At 57.9% G+C, this 22,114-nt stretch overlaps 1 protein-coding gene across 3 annotated transcripts in view; it reads left to right on the forward strand.

Moving 5' to 3' along the window:
• The window catches only part of LOC309583179 (rho guanine nucleotide exchange factor 11-like), a 47,439-nt gene that overhangs the window by 15,140 nt on the left and 10,185 nt on the right, over positions 1-22,114 (forward strand). For 2 of the 3 annotated variants that reach the window (XM_082298729.1, XM_082298727.1), the window contains exons 18-37: positions 783-918; positions 2,737-2,836; positions 3,403-3,432; positions 5,080-5,212; positions 6,706-6,885; positions 7,798-7,845; positions 9,362-9,642; positions 10,847-10,993; positions 11,747-11,826; positions 11,934-12,059; positions 12,148-12,265; positions 13,489-13,667; positions 15,298-15,373; positions 16,078-16,248; positions 17,317-17,404; positions 18,075-18,173; positions 19,624-19,706; positions 19,880-20,053; positions 20,225-20,752; positions 22,005-22,097. In XM_082298729.1, coding sequence (XP_082154855.1) covers positions 783-918; positions 2,737-2,836; positions 3,403-3,432; positions 5,080-5,212; positions 6,706-6,885; positions 7,798-7,845; positions 9,362-9,642; positions 10,847-10,993; positions 11,747-11,826; positions 11,934-12,059; positions 12,148-12,265; positions 13,489-13,667; positions 15,298-15,373; positions 16,078-16,248; positions 17,317-17,404; positions 18,075-18,173; positions 19,624-19,706; positions 19,880-20,053; positions 20,225-20,752; positions 22,005-22,097 — 2,870 coding nt within the window. The remainder of the gene's footprint in view (positions 1-782; positions 919-2,736; positions 2,837-3,402; positions 3,433-5,079; positions 5,213-6,705; positions 6,886-7,797; positions 7,846-9,361; positions 9,643-10,846; positions 10,994-11,746; positions 11,827-11,933; positions 12,060-12,147; positions 12,266-13,488; positions 13,668-15,297; positions 15,374-16,077; positions 16,249-17,316; positions 17,405-18,074; positions 18,174-19,623; positions 19,707-19,879; positions 20,054-20,224; positions 20,753-22,004; positions 22,098-22,114) is intronic. The other variant, XM_082298728.1, reaches the window with a different exon arrangement.

A 22,114-nucleotide genomic window follows, 5' to 3' on the forward strand; every position in this document is an offset into this window, starting at 1 on the left:
CAATTTTCCCTCCTTCCCCCTCCTCCCATTCCCAATTTTCCCTCCTTTTCCTCCCCTCCCATTCCCAATTTTCCCTCCATTCCCTCCCGTCCCATTCCCAATTTTCCCTCCCATTCCCAATTTTCCCTCCTTTTTTCCCCCTCCCATTCCCAATTTCCCCCCATTCCCAATTTCCCTTCCCATTCCCAATTTTCCCTCCCATTCCCAATTTTCCCCCTCATTCCCAATTTTCCCTCCATTCCCCCCCGTCTCATTCCCAATTTTCCCTCCTCTTTTCCCCTCCCATTCCCAATTTTCCCCCTCATTCCCAATTTTCCCTCCATTCCCCCCCTATCCCATTCCCAATTTTCCCTCCTTTTCCCCCCTCCCATTCCCAATTTTCCCCCTCATTCCCAATTTTCCCTCCATTCCCCCCCGTCTCATTCCCAATTTTCCCTCCTCTTTTCCCCTCCCATTCCCAATTTCCCTTCCCATTCCCAATTTTCCCTCCCATTCCCAATTTTCCCCCTCATTCCCAATTTTCCCTCCATTCCCCCCCATCCCATTCCCAATTTTCCCTCCATTCGCCCCCATCCCATTCCCAATTTTCCCTCCTCTTCCCCCCTCCCATTCCCAATTTCCCCTCCCATTCCCAATCCCCCCCCCCATTCCCAATTTTCCCTCCTCTCCCTTTCCCATCCCGGATCCTCTCCCCTGCACCTCCAGGCCCTTCTCCCCTCCCTCAGCCCTTTCCCGACTCCCGAATTCCGGGAATTCCCGCCTGGAGCTCCGTCCTTCCTCAGCTCGGCGCTGGCCTTCGCCCTGGGCGCCTTCCTGGCGCACGCCGGGATCCGGAGCCGGGAGCCGCGGCCGCCCGGAGCCCCCGAGAAGCTCCCGGACAAGGACAAGTGGCTGCCCTTCTTCCCCAAGGCCAAGAAGGTGGGAATTCCCGGGAATGCCGCGGCGAGGGCGCCGCCAGCGCCTCCGGGAGCGCCGCCTTGCCCCCAATCCTGGGGCTTTTGCCCCAAATTCCGGGGTTTTTCCCCGAAATCCTGGGATTTCTCCCTGAATTCTATGGTTTTTCTCCTAAATTCCAGGGTTTTTCCCCGAAATCCTGGGATTTCTCCCTGAATTCTATGATTTTTCCCCAAAATTCCAGGGTTTCCCCCTAAATTCCATGGTTTTTCCCCGAAATCCTGGGATTTTCCCCGAAAATCCTGGGATTTTTCCCCGAAATCCTGGGATTTCTCCCTGAATTCTATGATTTTTCCCCAAAATTCCAGGATTTTCCCCTAAATTCCATGATGTTTCCCCGAAATCCTGGGATTTTCCCCTAAATTCCATGATTTTCCCCCAAAATCCTGGGATTTTTCCCCGAAATCCTGGGATTTTGCCCCAAATTCCATGATTTTTCCCGAAAATCCTGGGACTTTTCCCTGAAATCCTGGGATTTTTTCCCCTAAATTCCATGATTTTTCCCCGAAATCCTGGGATTTCTCCCTGAATTCTATGATTTTTCCCCAAAATTCCAGGGTTTTCCCCTAAATCCTGGGATTTTTCCCCGAAATCCTGGGATTTTCCCCGAAAATCCCGGGATTTTTCCCCGAAATCCTGGGATTTCTCCCTGAATTCTATGATTTTTCCCCAAAATTCCAGGGTTTTCCCCTAAATTCTATGATTTTTCCCCGAAAATCCCGGGATTTTTCCCCGAAATCCTGGGATTTTCCCCTAAATTCCATGAATTTTGCCCCAAACTCTGGGATTTGGCCCGAAATCCCAGGATTTCTCCCTAAATTCTATGATTTTTCCGCAAAATTCCAGGGTTTTACCCTAAATTCCATGATGTTTCCCCGAAATCCTGGGATTTTCCCCCAAAATCCTGGGATTTTTCCCCGAAATCCTGGGATTTTGCCCTAAATTCCCTGATTTTTCCCCTAAATTCCATGATTTTTCTCCTAAATTCCATGATTTTTCCCCTATATTGTGGGATTTTTCCCCGAAATCCGGGGATTTTGCCCCTAAATTCCGTGATTTTTCCCCTAAATCCTGGGATTTTAACCCAAAATCCTAGGATTTTCCCCTAAATTCCAAGATTTTTCCCCGAAATCCTGGGATTTTCCCCTAAATTCCATGATTTTTCCCCGAAATCCTGGGACTTTTCCCCGAAATCCTGGGATTTTCCCCTAAATTCCGTGATTTTTCCCGAAAATCCTGGGACTTTTCCCTGAAATCCTGGGATTTTTTCCCCTAAATTCCATGATTTTTCCCCGAAATCCTGGGATTTTTCCCCAAAATCCTAGGATTTTTCCCTAAATTCCAGGATTTCACCCGAAATCCCAGGATTTCTCCCTAAATTCTGTGATTTTTCCCCAAAATTCCAGGATTTTCCCCTAAATTCCATGATTTTTCTCCTAAATCCTGGGATTTTTCCCTGAAATCCTGGGATTTTCCCCTGAATTCCGTGATTTTTCCCCTGATCTCTGGGATTTTCCCCCCAAATCCGGGGATTTTTCCCCTAAACTCCAGGATTTCCCCCTAAATCCTGGGATTTTCCCCTAAACGTCCTCATTTTCCCCCTAAACCCCGCGACTCCGCACCTGAATTCCGTGGTTTTCCGCTGAATCCCTCGATTTTTTGCCCCAAATCCCGGGATTTTGGACCCCGACCTTGGGCAATCCGCACGTCCCAGCCCCACCCCTTCTCCAGAGCCTCCGGAATTCCGGGGTCCCGCTGGTTCCAGGTTGTTTTTCCCAACAGAGCAGCAGCTCCAAGAAGGAGAAGGATTCCCTGGAATCGGACAAGCGGCGGAATCCGATCCTCAGATACATCGGGAAGCCGCGGATCTCCTCGCAGAGCAGTGAGTGCCGCCCTTTCCCAGGGAATTCCCGACTCCGGGATCCTTCCCGGGATCCTGGGATCCTTTTCCCAGCTGGGAATTCCCAGGGCGTTCCCAAAATTCCCATGGAATCCTTGGCAACGTTGGCCGGATCTTTGGAGAGGGGAAAAAAAAATCCCAAAGATGGGGAAAATTCCAATCCTGGGAAAATTCCAATCCCGGGGATATTCCCACAATCCCAGGGCTGAGGAATCCATGGGATAACCTGGGATAGGCTCCAGGATTTATCCCTAAAATCCGACCTAACCCAGTCCTGGAATGGTTTGGGCTGGAAAAAAATCCTTAAAAGATCCCGAAAAATCCCCCCAAAAAAATCCATGGAATGACCTGAGCCAGGATGGAATTCCATCCCAAAATCCTACCTGGAATCCCAAACTTCCCTGGAATTCCCCATTTTATCCCCAAAATCCCCTCATTCCCACCCTCCCTTCCCGGTTTTTTGAGTTCTCATCCCATCAGCATTCCCAAATTCCCAGCTTTTCCCGGGATTTTCGGGATGGGTTTGACATCTCCTCTTTGTTTTCCAGCATTTCATGTCCCCCTGTCCCCCGTGGAAGGTAACAATTCCCAAATTTCCTTTGCTTTCCCATTTTTTCCTTCATTTTTTCCCCTCCATTTTGGGTTTTATCCCCTTTTCCCTCCCCCTGGCGACATTCCCGGGAATTTTGGGATGTGGGATGGGATTTGGGGTTGGGAGATTTGGGATCCCCAGGCTGACCTGGGGGCGTTTCCCGGGATTTCCCCAGCGGCGAATTTGGGATTTAGGGTTGGATTTGGGATGGGAAATCGGGGATTTTTGGATGGGGAATTTGGGATTTGGGATTTAGGATCGGATTTGGGATTTGGGATTTGGGATTTGGGAATTTGGGATTTAGGATTGGATTTAGCATGGGAGATTGGGGATTTGGGATGGGGATTTGGGATTCAGGATTTAGGATTGGATTTGGGATTTGGGATTTGGGATTTGGGATTTGGGTTTTGGGTTTTGGGATTTAGGATTGGATTTGGGATTTGGGATTTGGGTTTTGGGATTTAGGATCGGATTTGGGAATTTGGGATTTAGGATTGGATTTAGCATGGGAGATTGGGGATTTGGGATGGGGATTTGGGATTCAGGATTTAGGATTGGATTTGGGATTTGGGATTTGGGTTTTGGGATTTAGGATCGGATTTGGGATTTGGGATTTAGGATTGGATTTAGCATGGGAGATTGGGGATTTGGGATGGGGATTTGGGATTCAGGATTTAGGATTGGATTTGGGATTCGGGATGGGATTGGGGCTGCCCAGGCTCAGCTGGGCTGTTCCCAGATCCCGCAGCGGTGAAGCCCGGGGAATTTGGGATTTGGGATGGGGATTTGGGATTTAGGATGGGAATTCGGGATTTGGGATTGGATTTGGGATTGGATTGGGGCTGCCCAGGCTCACCCGGGGCTGTTCCCGGATCCCGCAGCAGTGGAGCCTGGGGAATTTGGGATTTAGGATTGGATTCAGGATGGGGATTTGGGATTGGGGATGGGAATTCGGGCTTCAGGATGGGGATTGGGGATTTGGGATTGGAGATTCAGGATTGGGGATTGGATTGGGGATGGGGGCTGGGGATTTGGGATTGGGGATTGGATTGGGGATTTGGTATTTAGGATTGGATTTGGGATGGGGTTGGGGATCTGGTATTTAGGATTGGATTGGGGTTGGATTGGGGTTTGGCATTCAGGATTGGATGGGGTTGGGGGTTTGGTATTTAGGATTGGATTGGGGATTTGGGATTGGATTGGGGGTTTGGTATTTAGGATTGGATCTGGCATTCAGGGTTGGATGGGGTTGGGGTTGGGGGTTTGGTATTTAGGATTGGATTTGGGTTGGATTGGGGGTTTGGTATTTAGGATTGGATGGGGTTGGGGTTGGGGGTTTGGTATTTAGGATTGGATTGGGCATTCAGGGTTGGATGGGGTTGGATTGGGGTTTGGCATTCAGGGTTGGATGGGGTTGGGGATCTGGTATTTAGGATTGGGTTGGGGATGGGGTTGGGGATCTGGTATTTAGGATTGGATTGGGGTTGGGGATCTGGTATTTAGGATTGGGTTGGGGATGGGGTTGGGGATCTGGTATTTAGGATTGGATTGGGGATGGGGTTGGGGATCTGGCGTTCAGGGTTGGATGGGGTGGGGCCGGGCTGCCCGGGCTCAGGGCCGGGCGCTCCCGCAGCGCTGCGCCCGGGGAACGTGCGCACCATGATCCAGCACTTCGAGAGCGGCCACGGCGACGGCGCCGAGCCCGGAGCGCAGCGGGGCAGCCCTGACAGCGGCAGCGGCAGCGACGGGGCCCGGGAGGCCGACGGGTGGGACGGGAGAGGGGCCTGGGGGGGACTGGGGGGTTTGGGGGGACTGGGGGGGTCTGGGGGGACTGGGGGATCTGGGGGGTCTGGGGGGTCTGGGGGGTCTGGGGTGTTTCGGGGTCTCTGGGGGGTCTGGGGGGATCTGGGGGATCTGGGGGGTTTGGGGGGTCTGGGGGGATCCGGGGGGATCTGGGGGGTCTGGGGGGTTCTGGGGGGTCTGTGGGGGTCTCAGGGGGTTCTGGGGGGTCTGGGGGGGTCTGGGGGGATCTGGGGGGTTTGGGGGGTCTGGGGGGTTTGGGGGGTCTGGGGGGATCTGGGGGGTCTGGGGGGTTTGGGGGGATCCGGGGGGGTCTGGGGGGATCTGGGGGGTTTGGGGGGTCTGGGGGGTTTGGGGTGTCTCGGGGTCTCTGGGGGGCCTGGGGGGATCTGGGGGATCTGGGGGGTCTGGGGGGTTTGGGGGGTCTGGGGGGATCTGGGGGGATCTGGGGGATCTGGGGGGTCTGGGGGGATCTGGGGGGATCTGGGGGATCTGGGGGGTCCGGGGGGATCTGGGGGGGACTGGGGGGATCTGGGGGGTTCTGGGGGGTCTGGGGGGGTCTCAGGGGGTTCTGGGGGGTCTGGGGGGATCTGGGGGGTTTGGGGGGTCCGGGGGGATCTGGGGGGTCCGGGGGGTCCAGGGGGTCCAGGGGGATCTGGGGGGATCTGGGGAATCTGGGGGGGTCCGGGGGGTCTGTGGGGTCTGTGGGATCAGGGATCTGTGGATCCAAGGGGTCTGTGGGGTCTGTGGGATCAGGGATCTGTGGATCCAAGGGGTCTGTGGGGTCTGTGGGATCAGGGATCTGTGGATCCAAGGGGTCTGTGGGGTCTGTGGGATCAGGGATCTGTGGATCCAAGGGGTCTGTGGGGTCTGTGGGATCGGGGAACGCGGGAACGGGGCAGGGATGGGATTCTGAGGTTGTTCCGTGGGATGGGGGGGGGGCCCTCATTTCCTACCAAAACCCCAGGATTTGTGATCTAAATCGTAGCATTTTCCCTCTAAATCCTGGAACTTTTGGCCTAACTCCTGGAATTTTTGGCCTAAATCCCAGGATTTTTGATTTAAATCCTGGAATTTCGCCCCCTAAATCTCAGGATTTCTGCTGTAATTCCCCCCCTAAATCCCATTCTTTCCCCCTGAATCCCGGGCTTTCCCCAGCTCCCGCTCCGAGAGGTTGAAGGGTTGGGAAGAGCTGAAGAAATCCCAGGAATTTTACCCTAAATCCTCACCTAACCCTGACTCTAAATCCCGGGATTTTCCTCCTGACTCCCAGGATTTTTGGCCTAAATCCTGGAATCTTCCCCCTAAACCCCAGAATTTTCCCCTAAACCCTAAATTCCATGATTTCTTCCCTAAATCCTAGAATTACCCCCCCAAAACCTCAGGATTTCTGCCGTAATTCCCGGGATTTCCCCCTCTAAATCCCATTCTTTCCCCCTGAATCCCGGGCTTTGCCCAGCTCCCGCTCCGAGGTGCGGCTGGGCCGCTCCGAGAGCCTGAAGGGTCGGGAAGAGCTGAAGAAATCCCGGAAATCCGAGCTGGTTCCGCGCTCCCGCAGCGACGTGGACATGGACGCGGCGGCCGAGGCCTCGCGGCTGCACCAGTCGGCCTCGTCCTCGGCCTCCAGCCTCTCAGCCAGGTGGGAAAGGCGGGAATTGCCGGCCTGGAATGCGGGAAAGGGCGGGATTTGGGATTTGGGATCGGCCTCGGGAAAGGGACGGGAAGGGCAAAGGGTTGGGCTCGCGGGGAAAGTTGGGATTTGGGGTTTTTAGGGAAGGGGGTTTGGGAGTCCGGGGGGGGGGGTTGGAGGGAGGGGTTCTGTCTGTGCAGCTCCCAAATTCCTGCGGCATCCATGGAGAAATCCATGGGAAAATCCATGGGAAAATCCATGGGAAACGGCGGGATTTGGGCTGAAATCCTCCCAAATTCCTGCAGAATCCATGGGAAAATCCATGGGAAAATCCATGGGAAACAGCGGGATTTGGGCTGAAATCCTCCCAAATTCCTTCAAAATCCATCTGAAAATCCATGGGAAAATCCATGGGAAAATCCATGGGAAACAGTGGGATTTGGGCTGAAATCCTTGGGCTTGGAATCCTTTGAGATTGGGAAAGTTGGGATTTGGGGTTTTTAGGGAAGGGGGTTTGGGAGTCCGGGGGGGGGGTTGGAGGGAGGGGTTCTGTCTGTGCAGCTCCCAAATTCCTGCAGCATCCATGGGAAAATCCATGGGAAAACCCATGGGAAAATCCGTGGGAAACGGCGGGATTTGGGCTGAAATCCTCCCAAATTCCTGCAGAATCCATGGGAAAATCCATGGGAAAATCCATGGGAAAATCCATGGGAAAATCCATGGGAAACAGCGGGATTTGGGCTGAAATCCTCCCAAATTCCTGCAGAATCCCTGGGAAAATCCATGGGAGAATCCCTGGGAAAGCCGCGGCGATTTGGGCTGGGAATGCCCATTTTGGAGAGCGCCGTGGGACGCGGGGGGGGGAAGGGAGGGCTTGGAATTTCGGGACAGCCCAGGGGGATTTTTCCATCCTTTTCCCAGATCCGTGGAAAACGCCACCCCCCCCTACACGCCAAAGATGGGGCGCAGGTGAGTGACCCCCTTTGGAATCCCCATTCCCGTCGGGAATTCCCCTTCCCTTCTTTTGCCCCCTTTTTTCCCCATTTTCGCCTTTCCCCCCTTTTCCCCCCTTTTTTCTCCAATTTTTCCCCCAATTTTTCCCTTTTTTCCCCCAATTTTTTCCTCTTTTTTCCCCCCTTTTCCCCCAATTTTTCCCTTTTTCCCCCCAACTTTTCCCCCCATCTTCCTCTCCAATTTTCCCCATTTTTCCCCCAATTTTCCCCAATTTTCCCCATTTTCCCCCCAATTTTTCCCTATTTCCCCCCAGTTTTTCCCCCAATTTTTCCCTTTTTCCCCCCAACTTTTCCCCCCATCTTCCTCTCCAATTTTCCCCATTTTTCCCCCCAATTTTTCCCCCAATTTTTCCCGGTTTCCCCCCAGTTTCCCCCCAATTCTTCCCCTTTTTCCCCCAATTTTTCCCCCAATTTTTCCCTATTTCCCCCCATTTTTTCCCAATTTTCCCCTCCAATTTTTCCCTTTTTTCCCCCAATTTTTCCCAATTTCCCCCCAATTTTTTCCCAATTTCCCCCCAATTTTTCCCTTTTTCCCCCCATTTTTTCCCCCAATTTTCCCCTCCAATTTTTCCCTTTTTTCCCCCAATTTTTCCCAATTTCCCCCCAATTTTTCCCTTTTTCCCCCCATTTTTTCCCAATTTTCCCCTCCAATTTTTCCCTTTTTTCCCCCAATTTTTCCCAATTTCCCCCCATTTTTTCCCAATTTTCCCCTCCAATTTTTCCCTATTTCCCCCCAATTTTTCCCTTTTTCCCCCCATTTTTTCCCAATTTTCCCCTCCAATTTTTCCCTTTTTTCCCCCAATTTTTCCCAATTTCCCCCCAATTTTTTCCCTATTTCCCCCCAATTTCCCCCCAATTTTTCCCAATTTCCCCCCAATTTTTTTCCTATTTCCCCCCAATTTCCCCCCAATTTTTTCCCTTTTTCCCCCCAATTTTTTCCCTATTTCCCCCCAATTTCCCCCAATTTTTTTCCTATTTCCCCCCAATTTCCCCCTTTTTCCCCCCATTTTTTTCCCAATTTTCCCCTCCAATTTTTCCCTTTTTTCCCCCAATTTTTCCCAATTTCCCCCCAATTTTTTCCCTATTTCCCCCCAATTTCCCCCCAATTTTTCCCTTTTTCCCCCCATTTTTTCCTTATTTCCCCCCAATTTCCCCCCAATCTTTCCCAATTTCCCCCCAATTTTTTCCCTATTTCCCCCCAATTTCCCCCCAATATTCCCCCAATTTTTCCCCAATTTCCCCCCAATATTCCCCCAATTTTTTCCCTATTTTCCCCCAATTTCCCCCCAATTTTTCCCAATTTCCCCCCAATTTTTTCCCTATTTCCCCCCAATTTCCCCCCAATTTTTCCCCAATTTCCCCCCAATATCCCCCCAATTTTTCCCCTGATTTCCCCCCAATCCCCCCCTCTCTTTTCCCCTCCAGTCCCCCCTTTCCCTGCCCCATCCCTCCCACTTCTCCCCATTTCCCAGGAGCGTCGATTCTCCCAGCCTGGGCTTCGGGGCCGACCCCTTCCTGCCGCACCTCCTGGAGGACGAGCAGGGCCCCATTCCCGACCTGGAGCCGGACCCGGAGTGCCAAGGCTGGAGCAGCAATTCCCAGGCCTGGAGCAGCAATTCCCAGGGCTGGCAGCAGCATGCCCAGGGCTGGCAGCAGCATGCCCAGGGCTCGCAGAGCTGGCAGCACTCGGTGGGCCGCGAGCTCGTGGGCAGCTTGCCGCAGCGTGAGGTGGATCGGCAGGAGGTCATCAACGGTGCGGGGCCGAGGGTGCTGCGGGGGGCTGCTCCTGGGCACTGGGGGCTCATTCCCGGGGTTTGGGGGCTCATTCCCACCTTTGGGGGCTGCTCCTGGGCACTGGGGGCTCAGTCCCGGGGTTTGGGGGCTGCTCCTGGGCACTGGGGGCTCAGTCCCGGGGTTTGGGGGCTGCTCCTGGGCACTGGGGGCTCATTCCCACCTTTGGGGGCTGCTCCTGGGCACTGGGGGCTCATTCCCGGGGTTTGGGGGCTGCTCCTGGGCACTGGGGGCTCATTCCCGGGGTTTGGGGGCTGCTCCTGGGCACTGGGGGCTCATTCCCGGGGTTTGGGGGCTCAGTCCCACCTTTGGGGGCTGCTCCTGGGCACTGGGGGCTCAGTCCCGGGGTTTGGGGGCTCATTCCCACCTTTGGGGCTCATTCCCAGGGTTTGGGGGCTCATTCCCACCTTTGGGGCTCATTCCCGGGGTTTGGGGGCTCATTCCCACGTTTGGGGGCTCATTCCCAGGGTTTGGGGTCCCATTCCTGGGATTTGGGGTCCCATTCCCCAATGTCCCCCCAATGCCCCCCTGATGTCCCCAATGCCCCCAATGTCCCCCTGATGTCCCCAATGTCCCCCTGATGTCCCCCTGATGTCCCCAATATCCCCAATGTCCCCGATGCCACCCCGATGCCCCCCTGATGTCCCCAATGTCCCCAGTGTCCCCAATGTCCCCCTGATGTCCCAAATGTCCCCAGTGCCCCCCTCATGTCCCCAATGTCCCCCTGATGTGCCCCTGATGTCCCCAATGTCCCCAATGTCCCCGATGCCACCCCGATGCCCCCCTGATGTCCCCAATGTCCCCCTGATGTCCCCAATGTCCCCAGTGCCCCCCTCATGTCCCCAATGTCCCCCTGATGTGCCCCTGATGTCCCCAATGTCCCCAATGTCCCCGATGCCACCCCGATGCCCCCCTGATGTCCCCAATGTCCCCCTCTTGTCCCCAATGTCCCCCTGATGTGCCCCTGATGTCCCCAATGTCCCCAATGTCCCCGATGCCACCCCGATGCCCCCCTGATGTCCCCAATGTCCCCCTGATGTCCCCAATGTCCCCAGTGCCCCCCTCATGTCCCCAATGTCCCCCTGATGTGCCCCTGATGTCCCCAATATCCCCAATGTCCCCGATGCCACCCCGATGCCCCCCTGATGTCCCCCTGCTGTCCCCAGAGCTCTTTGGCACCGAGGGCTCCCACCTGCGCATCCTGCGGGTGCTGGACCTGCTCTTCTACCAGCGGCTGCGCAGGGAGAACCTCCTGAGCCGGGAGGAGCTGGGGCTGCTCTTCCCCAACCTGCCCGACCTCATCGACGTGCACAGTGAGCCTCGTCCCAAAATCCCACACCCCGAAACCCTGAAATCCTCAAAGCCCAAAACCCCGGAATTCCTGGCCCCGCCGGTCCCCAAAATCCCAGCGGGAATCTGCTCCTTCCCCTAAATCCTCACCCCGCTGGGATCCCGCTCTGCCCCAGCCAGCCCGACCTCGTCAACATCCACAGTGAGCCCAAAATCCCCAAATCCCCGAATCCTGAAATCCCCAAATCCCTGAATCCTGAAATCCCAAAATCCCCAAATCCCCGAATCCTGAAATCCCCAAATCCCCGAATCCTGAAATCCCCAAATCCCTGAATCCTGAAATCCCAAAATCCCCAAATCCTGAAATCCCAAAATCCCTGAATCCCCAAATCCCCGAATCCTGAAATCCCAAAATCCCACTGGGAATCTGCTCCTTCCCAAACCCCCGACCCCGCTGAGCTCCACAGTGAGGCTCCCCCCAAAATCCCCCTTCCCCAGATCCTGGTTTTTTCCAGGATTCTCCATCCTGGGACCTTTCCCTTGTGGCCCTCACCCCTCTTCCCGTCGTTCCCTCTTTTTTCCCTCTTTTTCCCTCTTTTTCTCTCTTTTTCCCTCTTTTCCCTTTCTTTCCCCTCTCCCAGCTCCCGTTTTTTCCAGGATTTTCCATCCCAGACCACACTTTGGGTGTCCCCCGCCCTCTTCCCACCATCCCCCATTCCCAAACCTTCCGGGATCCTTCCCAGCCCCCCCTCCCTGACCCATCCCTCCGCTCCCAGATTCCCTCTCGGAATCCATGAAGAAGCTCCGGGAAGAGGGACCAATCATCCGGGAAATCGGGGATTTGATGCTGGCCCGGGTGAGGAACAGCGGCCAAACCTCCTTTGTCCTCTCCGAGCTGGATCGGGGAATTCCAGGGCGGGATTTCTGCGATCCCTGACCCCGTTTTCCCACGGGAATTCCCAGTTTGACGGCGCAGCCAAGGAGGAATTCCAGAGGGTGGCCGCCACCTTCTGCTCCTACCAATCCATCGCCCTGGAGCTCATCAAGACCAAGCAGCGCAAGGAGAGCCGCTTCCAGCTCTTCATGCAGGTCCGGCCGTCATTCCAGAGGGTTTTCCCGGGGTTTGTTTTTTTTTTCTTTTTACGGAATTCTGAGGGGCTTTTTCCCCGCTCCCCAGGAGGCCGAGAGCAACCCGCAGTGCCGGAGGCTGCAGCTGAAGGATTTGATCGTGTCGGAGATGCAGCGGCTCACCAAGTACCCGCTGCTCCTGGAGAACATCATCAAGTGCACCGAGGGTAAACTCCGGCATTCCCCGCAATTCCGGGGGTTCCGCCCGGAATTCCTCACCCTCGGGGTTCTCTGCTCCGTGGGTTGGCGGGAATTCCGCGGTGGAGGGAAGGGAGGAGGGTGTGGGGGAGATTCCCAAATTGCAGAGGGGATTCTGAGTGATTCCGGAGGGGAATTTGGGATCTGATCCCAGGGAATGGGACAGGACAAGAGGGAACGGCCTCGGGCTGTGCCAGGGTTGGAGATTTGGGAGGATTTTTCCAAATCGTGGGAAAAGGGTTGGGAACCGCATCCATTTTTGTTTGAAAATCCCCATTCCCACACCCCGTTTTTCCCTGGAAATCTCCCATTTTTCCCTGTTCATCCCCCATTTTTCCATGGAAAACCCTCGTTTTTCCCATTTTCCCCATTATCCCAGCTGGCTCCCCAGAGCAGGAGAAGCTGTGCCCATTCCCACATCCATTTTTCCCCATTTCCCCACTGATTTCCCCCATTCCCCCACGGATTTCTCTCATTTCCCCATGGATTTCCCCCATTCCCCCACAGATTTCCCCCATTCCCCACAGATTTCTCCCATTTCCCCATGGATTTCCCCCATTTCCCCATGGATTTCCCCCATTTCTCCACGGATTTTCCCCACAGATTTTCCCCATTCCCCACAGATTTTCCCCATTTCCCCATGCATTTCCCCCATTTCCCTTGGATTTCCTCTGTTCCCTGTGGATTTCCCCCACAGATTTTTCCCCATTTCCCATGCATTTCCCCCATTTCCCCACAGATTTCCCCCATTTCCCCACAGATTTCCCCCATTTCCCCACAGATTTCCCCCATTCCCCACGGATTTCTCCCATGGATTTTCCCCATTCCCCACGGATTTTCCCCACAGATTTCCCCCATGGATTTCCCCCATTTCCCGTGCCTTCCCCCCATTCCCCATGGATTCCCCCCATTCCCCACAGATTTCCCCCACGGATTTCCCCCCATTCCCCACGGATTTTCCCCACAGATTCCCATTTCCCCATGGATTCCCCCCATTCCCCATGGATTTTCCCCACGGATTCTCCCCATTCCCCCCTGCCTTCCTCCCATTCCCCACGGATTTTCCCCACGGATTCCCCCCATTCCCCATGGATTTTCCCTACGGATTTCCCCCCATTCCCCACGGATTTTCCCCCCACGGATTTCCGCCGTTTCCCCGCGGGCCGTTCCCGTTATCCCGTTCTTTTCCCAGCGGGCTCTCCGGAGCAGGAGAAGCTGTGCCGGGCGCGGGATCAGTGCCGGGACGTTCTGCGCTTCGTCAACGACGCCGTGCGGCGCGCGGAGAACCGGCACCGGCTGCAGGGCTACCAGCGGCGCCTGGACACGGCCGGCCTGGAGCGCACCAGCAACCCGCTGGCCGCCGAGTTCCGGGTACCCGGGAGCGCTTCCCGACGGAATGCGGCATTCCCAGCCCCGCTTCCCGAGGGAATCCCCATTCCCAGCCCCGCTTCCCGAGGGAATCCCCATTCCCAGCCCCGCTTCCCGACGGAATGGGGCATTCCCAGCCCCGCTTCCCGACGGAATGGGGACATTCCCAGCCCCGCTTCCCGACGGAATCCCCATTCCCAGCCCCGCTTCCCGAGGGAATGTCCCCGTTCCCAGCCCCGCTTCCCGAGGGAATCCCCATTCCCAGCCCTGCTTCCCAAGGGAATCCCCGTTCCCAGCCCCGCTTCCCAAGGGAATGGCCCTTCCCAGCCTCGCTTCCCAAGGGAATCCCCATTCCCAGCCCCGCTTCCCGAGGGAATCCCCGTTCCCAGCCCCGCTTCCCGACGGAATGGGGACATTCCCAGCCCCGCTTCCCAAGGGAATCCCCATTCCCAGCCCCGCTTCCCGAGGGAATCCCCGTTCCCAGCCCCGCTTCCCGACGGAATGGGGACATTCCCAGCCCCGCTTCCCAAGGGAATCCCCATTCCCAGCCCCGCTTCCCGAGGGAATCCCCGTTCCCAGCCCCGCTTCCCGACGGAATGGGGACATTCCCAGCCCCGCTTCCCTAGGGAATGTCCCCATTCCCAGCCGCGCTTCCCGAGGGAATCCCCATTCCCAGCCGCGCTTCCTGAGGGAATCCCCGTTCCCAGCCCCGCTTCCCGAGGGAATCCCCGTTCCCAGCCCCGCTTCCCAAGGGAATCCCCGTTCCCAGCCCCGCTTCCCGACGGAATGGGGACATTCCCAGCCCCGCTTCCCAAGGGAATCCCCGTTCCCAGCCCCGCTTCCCTAGGGAATGTCCCCATTCCCAGCCCCGCTTCCTGAGGGAATCCCCATTCCCAGCCCCGCTTCCCGACGGAATCCCCGTTCCCAGCCCCGCTTCCCGAGGGAATGTCCCCATTCCCAGCCCCCTTTGCCACGGGAATCCCCATTCCCAACCCCGCTTCCCGAGGGAATCCCCGTTCCCAGCCCCGCTTCCTGAGGGAATCCCCATTCCCAGCCCTGCTTCCCGAGGGAATCCCCGTTCCCAACCCTCCTTCCCATGGGAATGTCCATTCCCAGCCCCGTTTTCCATGGGAATGCCCCTTGCCAACCCTCCTTCCCATGGGAATCCCCATTCCCAGCCCTGCTTCCCACAGGAATGCCCCTTCCCAGCCCCCTTTTCCATGGGAATCCCCGTTCCTAACCCCCTTTTCCTCGGGAATGCCCCTTGCCAACCCTCCTTCCCATGGGAATGCCCCTTCCCAACCCCCTTTTCCATAGGAATCCCCATTCCCAGCCCCCTTTGCCACGGGAATCCCCATTCCCAACCCCCCTTCCCACGGGATTTCCCCTTCCCAGCCCTGTTTTCCATGGGAATCCCCATTCCCACACCCCATTATCCCATGGAAATCTCCCACTTTTCCCCTCTTTTCCCCATATCCCGATCCCAACGGGAAAATGAGATGGGAAAAATAATGGGAAAAGTGGGGATTTTGGGGGTGTTTTCCCATGGATTTTGGGGGTGTTTTCCGTGGATTTTTGGGGTGTTTTCCCATGGATTTTTGGGGTGGTTTTCCATGGATTTTGGCTCCCACAGAACCTGGACCTGACCTCGCACAGGATGATCCACGAGGGGCCCCTGACCTGGCGCGTGGCCAAGGACAAGACCGTGGGTACGGACTGGGGCAACTGGGAGGGACTGGGAGCACTGGGAGACCTCCCTGCCTCCCTCCCGAGTCGAGTTTCCATCCCCACCCCAAGCCCCTTTTCCCCCCTTTTCCCCTGGAACAATGGAATCTTCTCCTGCCTGCCCTTCGCAAAATTCCCAACCCGGAATTCCCAAAATTCCCGCAGTTCCAGAGCTGCTCCTGGAGGGCTGAGCTTCCACCTCTACCCCACATCCCATGGAACGAGGGAGCTTTCTCCTGACCTCCCGTCCCAAAATTCCCAAAAAATTCCAAAAAAAATTCCAAAAAAATTCCCAAAAAATTCCCAGCATTCCCAAAATTCCCACAATTCCAGAGCTGCTCGTGCTGCTCCTCCCGGATCTGAACTTCCACCCCAACCTCTCTTCCCCCCTTTTCCCACCAAACACAGGAAGTTTCTCCTGCCTTCCCAGCCCCAAAATTCCCCGAAATATTCCAGAAAAATTCCCCAAAAATTCCCAGCATTCCCAAAATTCCCCAAAATTCCCGCAATTCCAGAGCTGCTCGTGCTGCTCCTCCCGGATCTGAGCTCCCACCTCCGCGTCCACCCCAAGTCCAAGGGAGCTCTCTCCTCCCTTCCCTCCCCATCCCTCCCCGAAACTCCCCCCAAAAAATCCCCAAAAAATTCCCAAAAAATTCCCGAGAACTTCCGGGCACTCCGGCAATTCCAGAGCTGCACGTGCTGCTCCTGGAGGACCTGCTGGTGCTGCTGCAGCGCCAGGACGAGCGGCTGGTGCTGAAGTGCCACAGCAAGAGCGCCCTGGGGGCCTCCTCCGACACCAAGGGCAGCTTCAGCCCCGTCCTCAAGCTCAACTCGGTGCTCATCCGCTCCGTGGCCACAGGTGGGAGGCGGAAATCCCGGAATTCCGGGAATTCTGGGGCATTTCGGGGCATTTCGGGGCTGGGAAGGGGAAAACGGGGGTTTTGTTAAAAAACGGGGGTGGGAATGAGGGATTTCCGTGGAAAAATGGGGATCCAGCCCCGGCCTTGAGTTCCACTCCGTGGGCACCGGTGGGAGGCGGAAATCCCGGAATTCCGGGGATTTTGGGGGTGGGAAGGAGTTGAAAGGGCGGGAGGAGCCTTTAGAAATCCCAACTAAATCCAGGAGTGGTTTGGGGTGGGAGGCATCGTCCCAAATCCAAGGGCAGGGACATTCCCGCTGCTCCAGGTGGATCCAGGGCTGGGGAATCCATGGAATAACCTGGGCCAGGCTCCGGGATTTATCCCAGATATCCCAAATAAACCAGCCCAGGGAATCCTGGAATGGTTTGGGGTGGAAAATCCTTCAGGATTATCCCGTTCCCACTGTCCCAGGGGGCTCCTGGGCCCTCCCAGGGATGGGGAATCCGTGGAACCACCTGGGCCAGGGAAGGATTTATCCCTGAAATCCAATCTGAGCCAGCTCATGGAATCCTGGAATCCCTTCCCTGTGCCCTTTCCCCCGAGTTCGCCCCATTCCCAATCCCAAACAATTGGATGGATTTTCGTGGCATTCCCGTGTTTTATCCCTGATTTTGACCCATTCCTAACCCCATTTCCACATAAAAGCCCCCCAGCCCAAAACAACCAGCAGGATTTCGGTGCTATTCCTGCCTTTTATCCCAGATTTTGACCCATTCCCGACGCCAAAATCCCAAAACCCCAAAACCCAGAGAGATTTTGACGTTATTCCCACGTTCCATCCCTGATTTTCACCCATCCCCACCCCAAAACTCCATAAAAAACCCTCATCATCCGTTTGGGATGGAAAAGATCCCCAAAGATCCGAGGGCAGCGACATTCCCACCATCCCAGGCGGCTCCCAGGGGTGGGAAATCCATGGAACGATGGCCTGGGGTGTTCCCGGGGGTGGGAATTCCGGGCTCATCCCGGGAATTCCGGGCTCATCCCGAGGGTTTCCGTCCCCCCAGACAAGCGGGCCCTGTTCATCATCTGCACCTCGGAGCTGGGACCCCAGATCTACGAGCTGGTGGCACTGACGTCCTCCGAGAAGAACACGTGAGGGAAAGGGGGACAGGAACCCCCGGGATGGGCCCGAAAATTCCCTGGGATGGGCCGGGAAATTCCCTGGGAGGGACTGGAATCCCTGGGATGAGCCTGAAAATCCCTGGGGGGACAAAAACCCTCGGGATGAGCCCAAAAATTCCCTGGAAGGGACTGGAATTCATCCTTGGGGGGGACAAAAACCCTCGGGATGAGCCTGAAAATTCCCTGGAAGGGGCTGGAATTCCTCCTTGGGGGGACAAAAACCCTCGGGATGAGCCCAAAAATCCCCTGGAAGGGGCTGGAATTCCTCCTTGGGGGGACAAAACCCTCGGGATGAGCCCGAAAATTCCCTGGAAGGGCTGGAATTCCTCCTTGGGGGGACAAAAACCCTCGGGATGAGCCCGAAAATTCCCTGGAAGGGGCTGGAATTCATCCTTGGGGGGACAAAAACCCTCGGGATGAGCCCGAAAATTCCCTGGAAGGGGCTGGAATTCATCCTTGGGGGGGACAAAAACCCTCGGGATGAGCCTGAAAATTCCCTGGAAGGGGCTGGAATTCCTCCTTGGGGGGACAAAAACCCTCGGGATGAGCCCGAAAATCCCCTGGAAGGGGCTGGAAAATTCCCTGGAGGGACAAAAATCCGTGGGAGGGGCTGGAATTCCCGGAATTCCTCCCGGGGCAGGTGGATGGAGCTGCTGGAGCAGGCGGTCCAGGGGGCCACCAGGAGCGTCACCGGGCCACCAAAACGGCACCACGGCGAGGCCACCACGGCAGCCACCGGGTGAGCTGGGAGTGGGAATGGGAATGGGAATGGGATGGGAATGGGGATGGGATGGGATGGGATGGGATGGGATGGGATGGGATGGGATGGGATGGGATGGGATGGGAATGGGGATGGGAATGGAAAATTAATGGGATGGGATGGGAATGGGATGGAGCTCAGGGGGTTCCTGGTGTCCCCAGAGGGTTCTGGGATGGGGACACTGGGGGGGCTCTGGGGACACTGGGGGGCTCTGGGGGCACTGGGGGGGCTCTGGGGGCACTGGGGGGGCTCTCTGGGACACTGGGGGGGCTCTCTGGGGGCACTGGGGGGGCACTGGGGGGGCTCTCTGGGGCACTGGGGGGGCTCTCTGGGGACACTGGGGGGGCTCTGGGGGCACTGGGGGGGCTCTCTGGGGACACTGGGGGGGCTCTGGGGGCACTGGGGGGGCTCTCTGGGACACTGGGGGGGCTCTCTGGGGACACTGGGGGGGCACTGGGGGGGCTCTCTGGGGCACTGGGGGGGCTCTCTGGGGGCACTGGGGGGCTCTGGGGACACTGGGGGGGCTCTCTGGGACACTGGGGGGCTCTGGGGGGGCTCTCTGGGGGCACTGGGGGGGGCTCTCTGGGGACACTGGGGGGGCTCTCTGGGGGCACTGGGGGGCTCTCTGGGGGCACTGGGGGGGCTCTCTGGGGACACTGGGGGGGGCTCTCTGGGGACACTGGGGGGGCTCTCTGGGGGCACTGGGGGGGCTCTCTGGGGGCACTGGGGGGGCTCTCTGGGACACTGGGGGGGCTCTGGGGGCACTGGGGGGGCTCTCTGGGACACTGGGGGCTCTCTGGGGACACTGGGGGGGCTCTCTGGGGGCACTGGGGGGGCTCTGGGGACACTGGGGGGGCTCTCTGGGGACACTGGGGGGGCTCTCTGGGGGCACTGGGGGGGCTCTGGGGGCACTGGGGGGGCTCGGGGACACTGGGGGGCTCTCTGGGGACACTGGGGGGGCTCTCTGGGGCACTGGGGGGCTCTCTGGGGGCACTGGGGGGGCTCTGGGGGCACTGGGGGGGCTCTGGGGACACTGGGGGGGCTCTGGGGGCACTGGGGGGGCTCGGGGACACTGGGGGGGCTCTGGGGGCACTGGGGGGGCTCTCTGGGGCACTGGGGGGGCTCTCTGGGACACTGGGGGGGCTCTGGGGACACTGGGGGGGCTCTCTGGGGACACTGGGGGGGCTCTCTGGGGGCACTGGGGGGGCTCAGGGGACACTGGGGGGGCTCTGGGGCACTGGGGGGGCTCTGGGGACACTGGGGGGGCTCTCTGGGGACACTGGGGGGGCTCGGGGACACTGGGGGGGCTCTCTGGGGACACTGGGGGGGCTCTCTGGGGACACTGGGGGGCTCTCTGGGGGCACTGGGGGGGCTCTGGGGGCACTGGGGGGGCCGTGTCCCCACGCTGACGCTCCCGTCCCGTTCCCAGGCTGGAGCTGCCGGATCCCGACGTGTCCCCGGTGCTGTCCCGAGGCTCCGGAGCCGAGCCCGAGGCTGAGGATTGTTCCTCGGGTACGGCTGGCCCTGGCCCCTGCTGGCCCCTCCTGGCCCCTCCTGGCCCCTGCTGGCCCCTCCTGGCCCCTCCTGGCCCTGTCCCCTCCTGTCCCATCCCTGTCCCATCCCTGTCCCCTCCTGTCCCCTCCTGCCCCAGGGCCACCCCAGCTCCATGTCCCCTGTTCCCGCAGCCGACAGCGACCCCGATCCCTCGGGAAGGGACAAACCCCTGGAGGAGCTGCTGGAGGAGCCGGGGGGACACGAGGGGGACCTGGGACAGGCCGGGATCGGGGTCACCGACCCCATCCCGGGGGTCCCCAAATCCCTCGGAGGCGCCGGCGTGGCCGAGGCGGCGCTGCAGGACGGTGAGGCCGGGGGGGCCCTCGGGAAAACCCCAAATCCCCCAATTTTCCTCCCTCCATTCCCCATCCCAGGGCATTTTTCCCTCTGGAAACCCCAAAACTGCCCCGTCCCGGGACATCTTCCCCCAGGATAACCCCAAATCCCCTTTTCCCTCCCTCCGATCCCAATCCCAGTGGAGACCCTGCAGCTCCTGATCGTCCGGTGGCTCCGGCCGGGCCGGGACCCCGATCCCGAGGACGACGTCACCCCCACGCCCTCGGTGGCCGGAGCAGCCTCCGGCCAGGGCTGGGATTCTGTGGTGTCCGGCCGGGACTCGGTGATGTCCAGTTGGGATTCAGCGATGTCCAGCCGGGATTTGCCTCTGTCCAGCCGGGATTTACCGGTGTCCAGTCAAGATCCGGTGATGTCCGGCCGGGATTCGCCGATGTCCGGCCGGGATTTGCCCATGTCCAGTCAGGATTCGGTGATGTCCGGCCGGGATTCGGTGATGTCCAGTCGGGATTTGCCGATGTCCAGTCGGGATTTGCCCGTGTCCAGTCGGGATTTGCCCGTGTCCGGCCGGGATTCGGCGCTGTCCAGTCAGGATTCGGTGATGTCCGGCCGGGATTTGCCGATGTCCGGCCGGGATTCAGCTGCCCAGGAGAGATCCCGGGAAGAGCCGGAGGGGCCGGAGCCCAACGGGATCCAAATCGTCCGGAGAGGTAAAGGGGGATGGGATTTGGGGGAATTTGGGGTGGATTTGGGGTGGGATTTGGGGGAATTTGGGGTGGATTTGGGGGAATTTGGGGTGGGAAGTGACAGGAATTCCCCGCCGTGCTGGGATTTGGGATCTGGGCTCTCGTTCCCTGATCCTTTCTGGGATCCGGGGTCTCATCCCTGCCCATTCCTGGGATTTGGGATCTCGATCCCTGCTCCTTGCTGGAATCTGGGGTCTCATTCCCAGTTGATCCGGGGTCTCATTCCCTCCCCTTTCCCAGGACTTGGGGTCTCATTCCTGAGGTTTGGGGTCTCAGGCCCTGTCCCTCTCTGGGACTGGGGTCTCCTTCCCGGATTTGGGGTCTCCTTTCTGGATTTGGGGTCTCCTTCCCGGATTTGGGGTCTCCTTCCCGGATTCGGGGTCTCCTTCCCGGATTTGGGGTCTCCTTCCCGGATTTGGGGTCTCCTTTCTGGATTTGGGGTCTCCTTCCCGGATTCGGGGTCTCCTTCCCGGATTCGGGGTCTCCTTCCTGGATTTGGGGTCTCCTTCCTGGATTTGGGGTCTCCTTCCCGGATTTGGGGTCTCTTTCCTGGATTTGGGGTCTCCTTCCCCGCTCCCTGCACGAGCTTCCCCGGGTCAGAGCTGGCCCCGGGTGGGGCTGGGTTTGGGGTGCCGATTTCGGGTGCTGATTTTGGGGTTCTGATTCGGGATTTCGGTGCTGGGCGCTGATTTTGGGGTGCTGCTGCTGCTGCCGGGTGCCGATTTTGGGATTTGGGTTTCAGGTGTTGCTGATTTGGGGTGCCGATTTTGGGGTGCCAATTTTGGGTGCTAATTTGGGGTCCCGGGTGCTGATTTCGGGGTCCCAGGTGCTAATTTGGGGTATCAACGTCGGGATTCTGATTTTGGGGTGCTGCTTTTGGGTGCTGCGTGCTGATTTGGGGTGCCAATTAATTCTGGGTGCTAATTTGGGGTGCTGATTTTGGGTATCAATTTTGGGGTGCCAGCTGCTAATTGGGGGTGCTAATTAATTTTGGGGTGCTAATTAATTTCAGATGCGAATTCGGGGTGCTGATTTCGGGTGCCGATTTTTGGGGTGCTGGGTGCTAATTGGGGGCGCTAATTAACTCCGGGGGTACCAATTAATTTCGGGTGCCTCTCTGGGGTGCTAATGAACTAATTGGGGTGCTAATTACCGCATTCCGGTGGCGGGGCCCCCTCCCTCCCCCTCCCCCCCCCCCCTTTTTTTGGGGGCCCAGCCCAGGAGGAGGGGCCGGAGGAGGCCACGCCCCCGAGCGGCTGCAGCCAATCAGAGCCCGAGCTGCGGGAAGGAGGCGGAGCCAACGCCGAGGGTAACCGGCCCCTCCCC

Source organism: Coloeus monedula, assembly GCF_965178545.1.
Source record: "Coloeus monedula genome assembly, chromosome: 29".
Taxonomy (NCBI): Eukaryota; Metazoa; Chordata; class Aves; order Passeriformes; family Corvidae; genus Coloeus; species Coloeus monedula.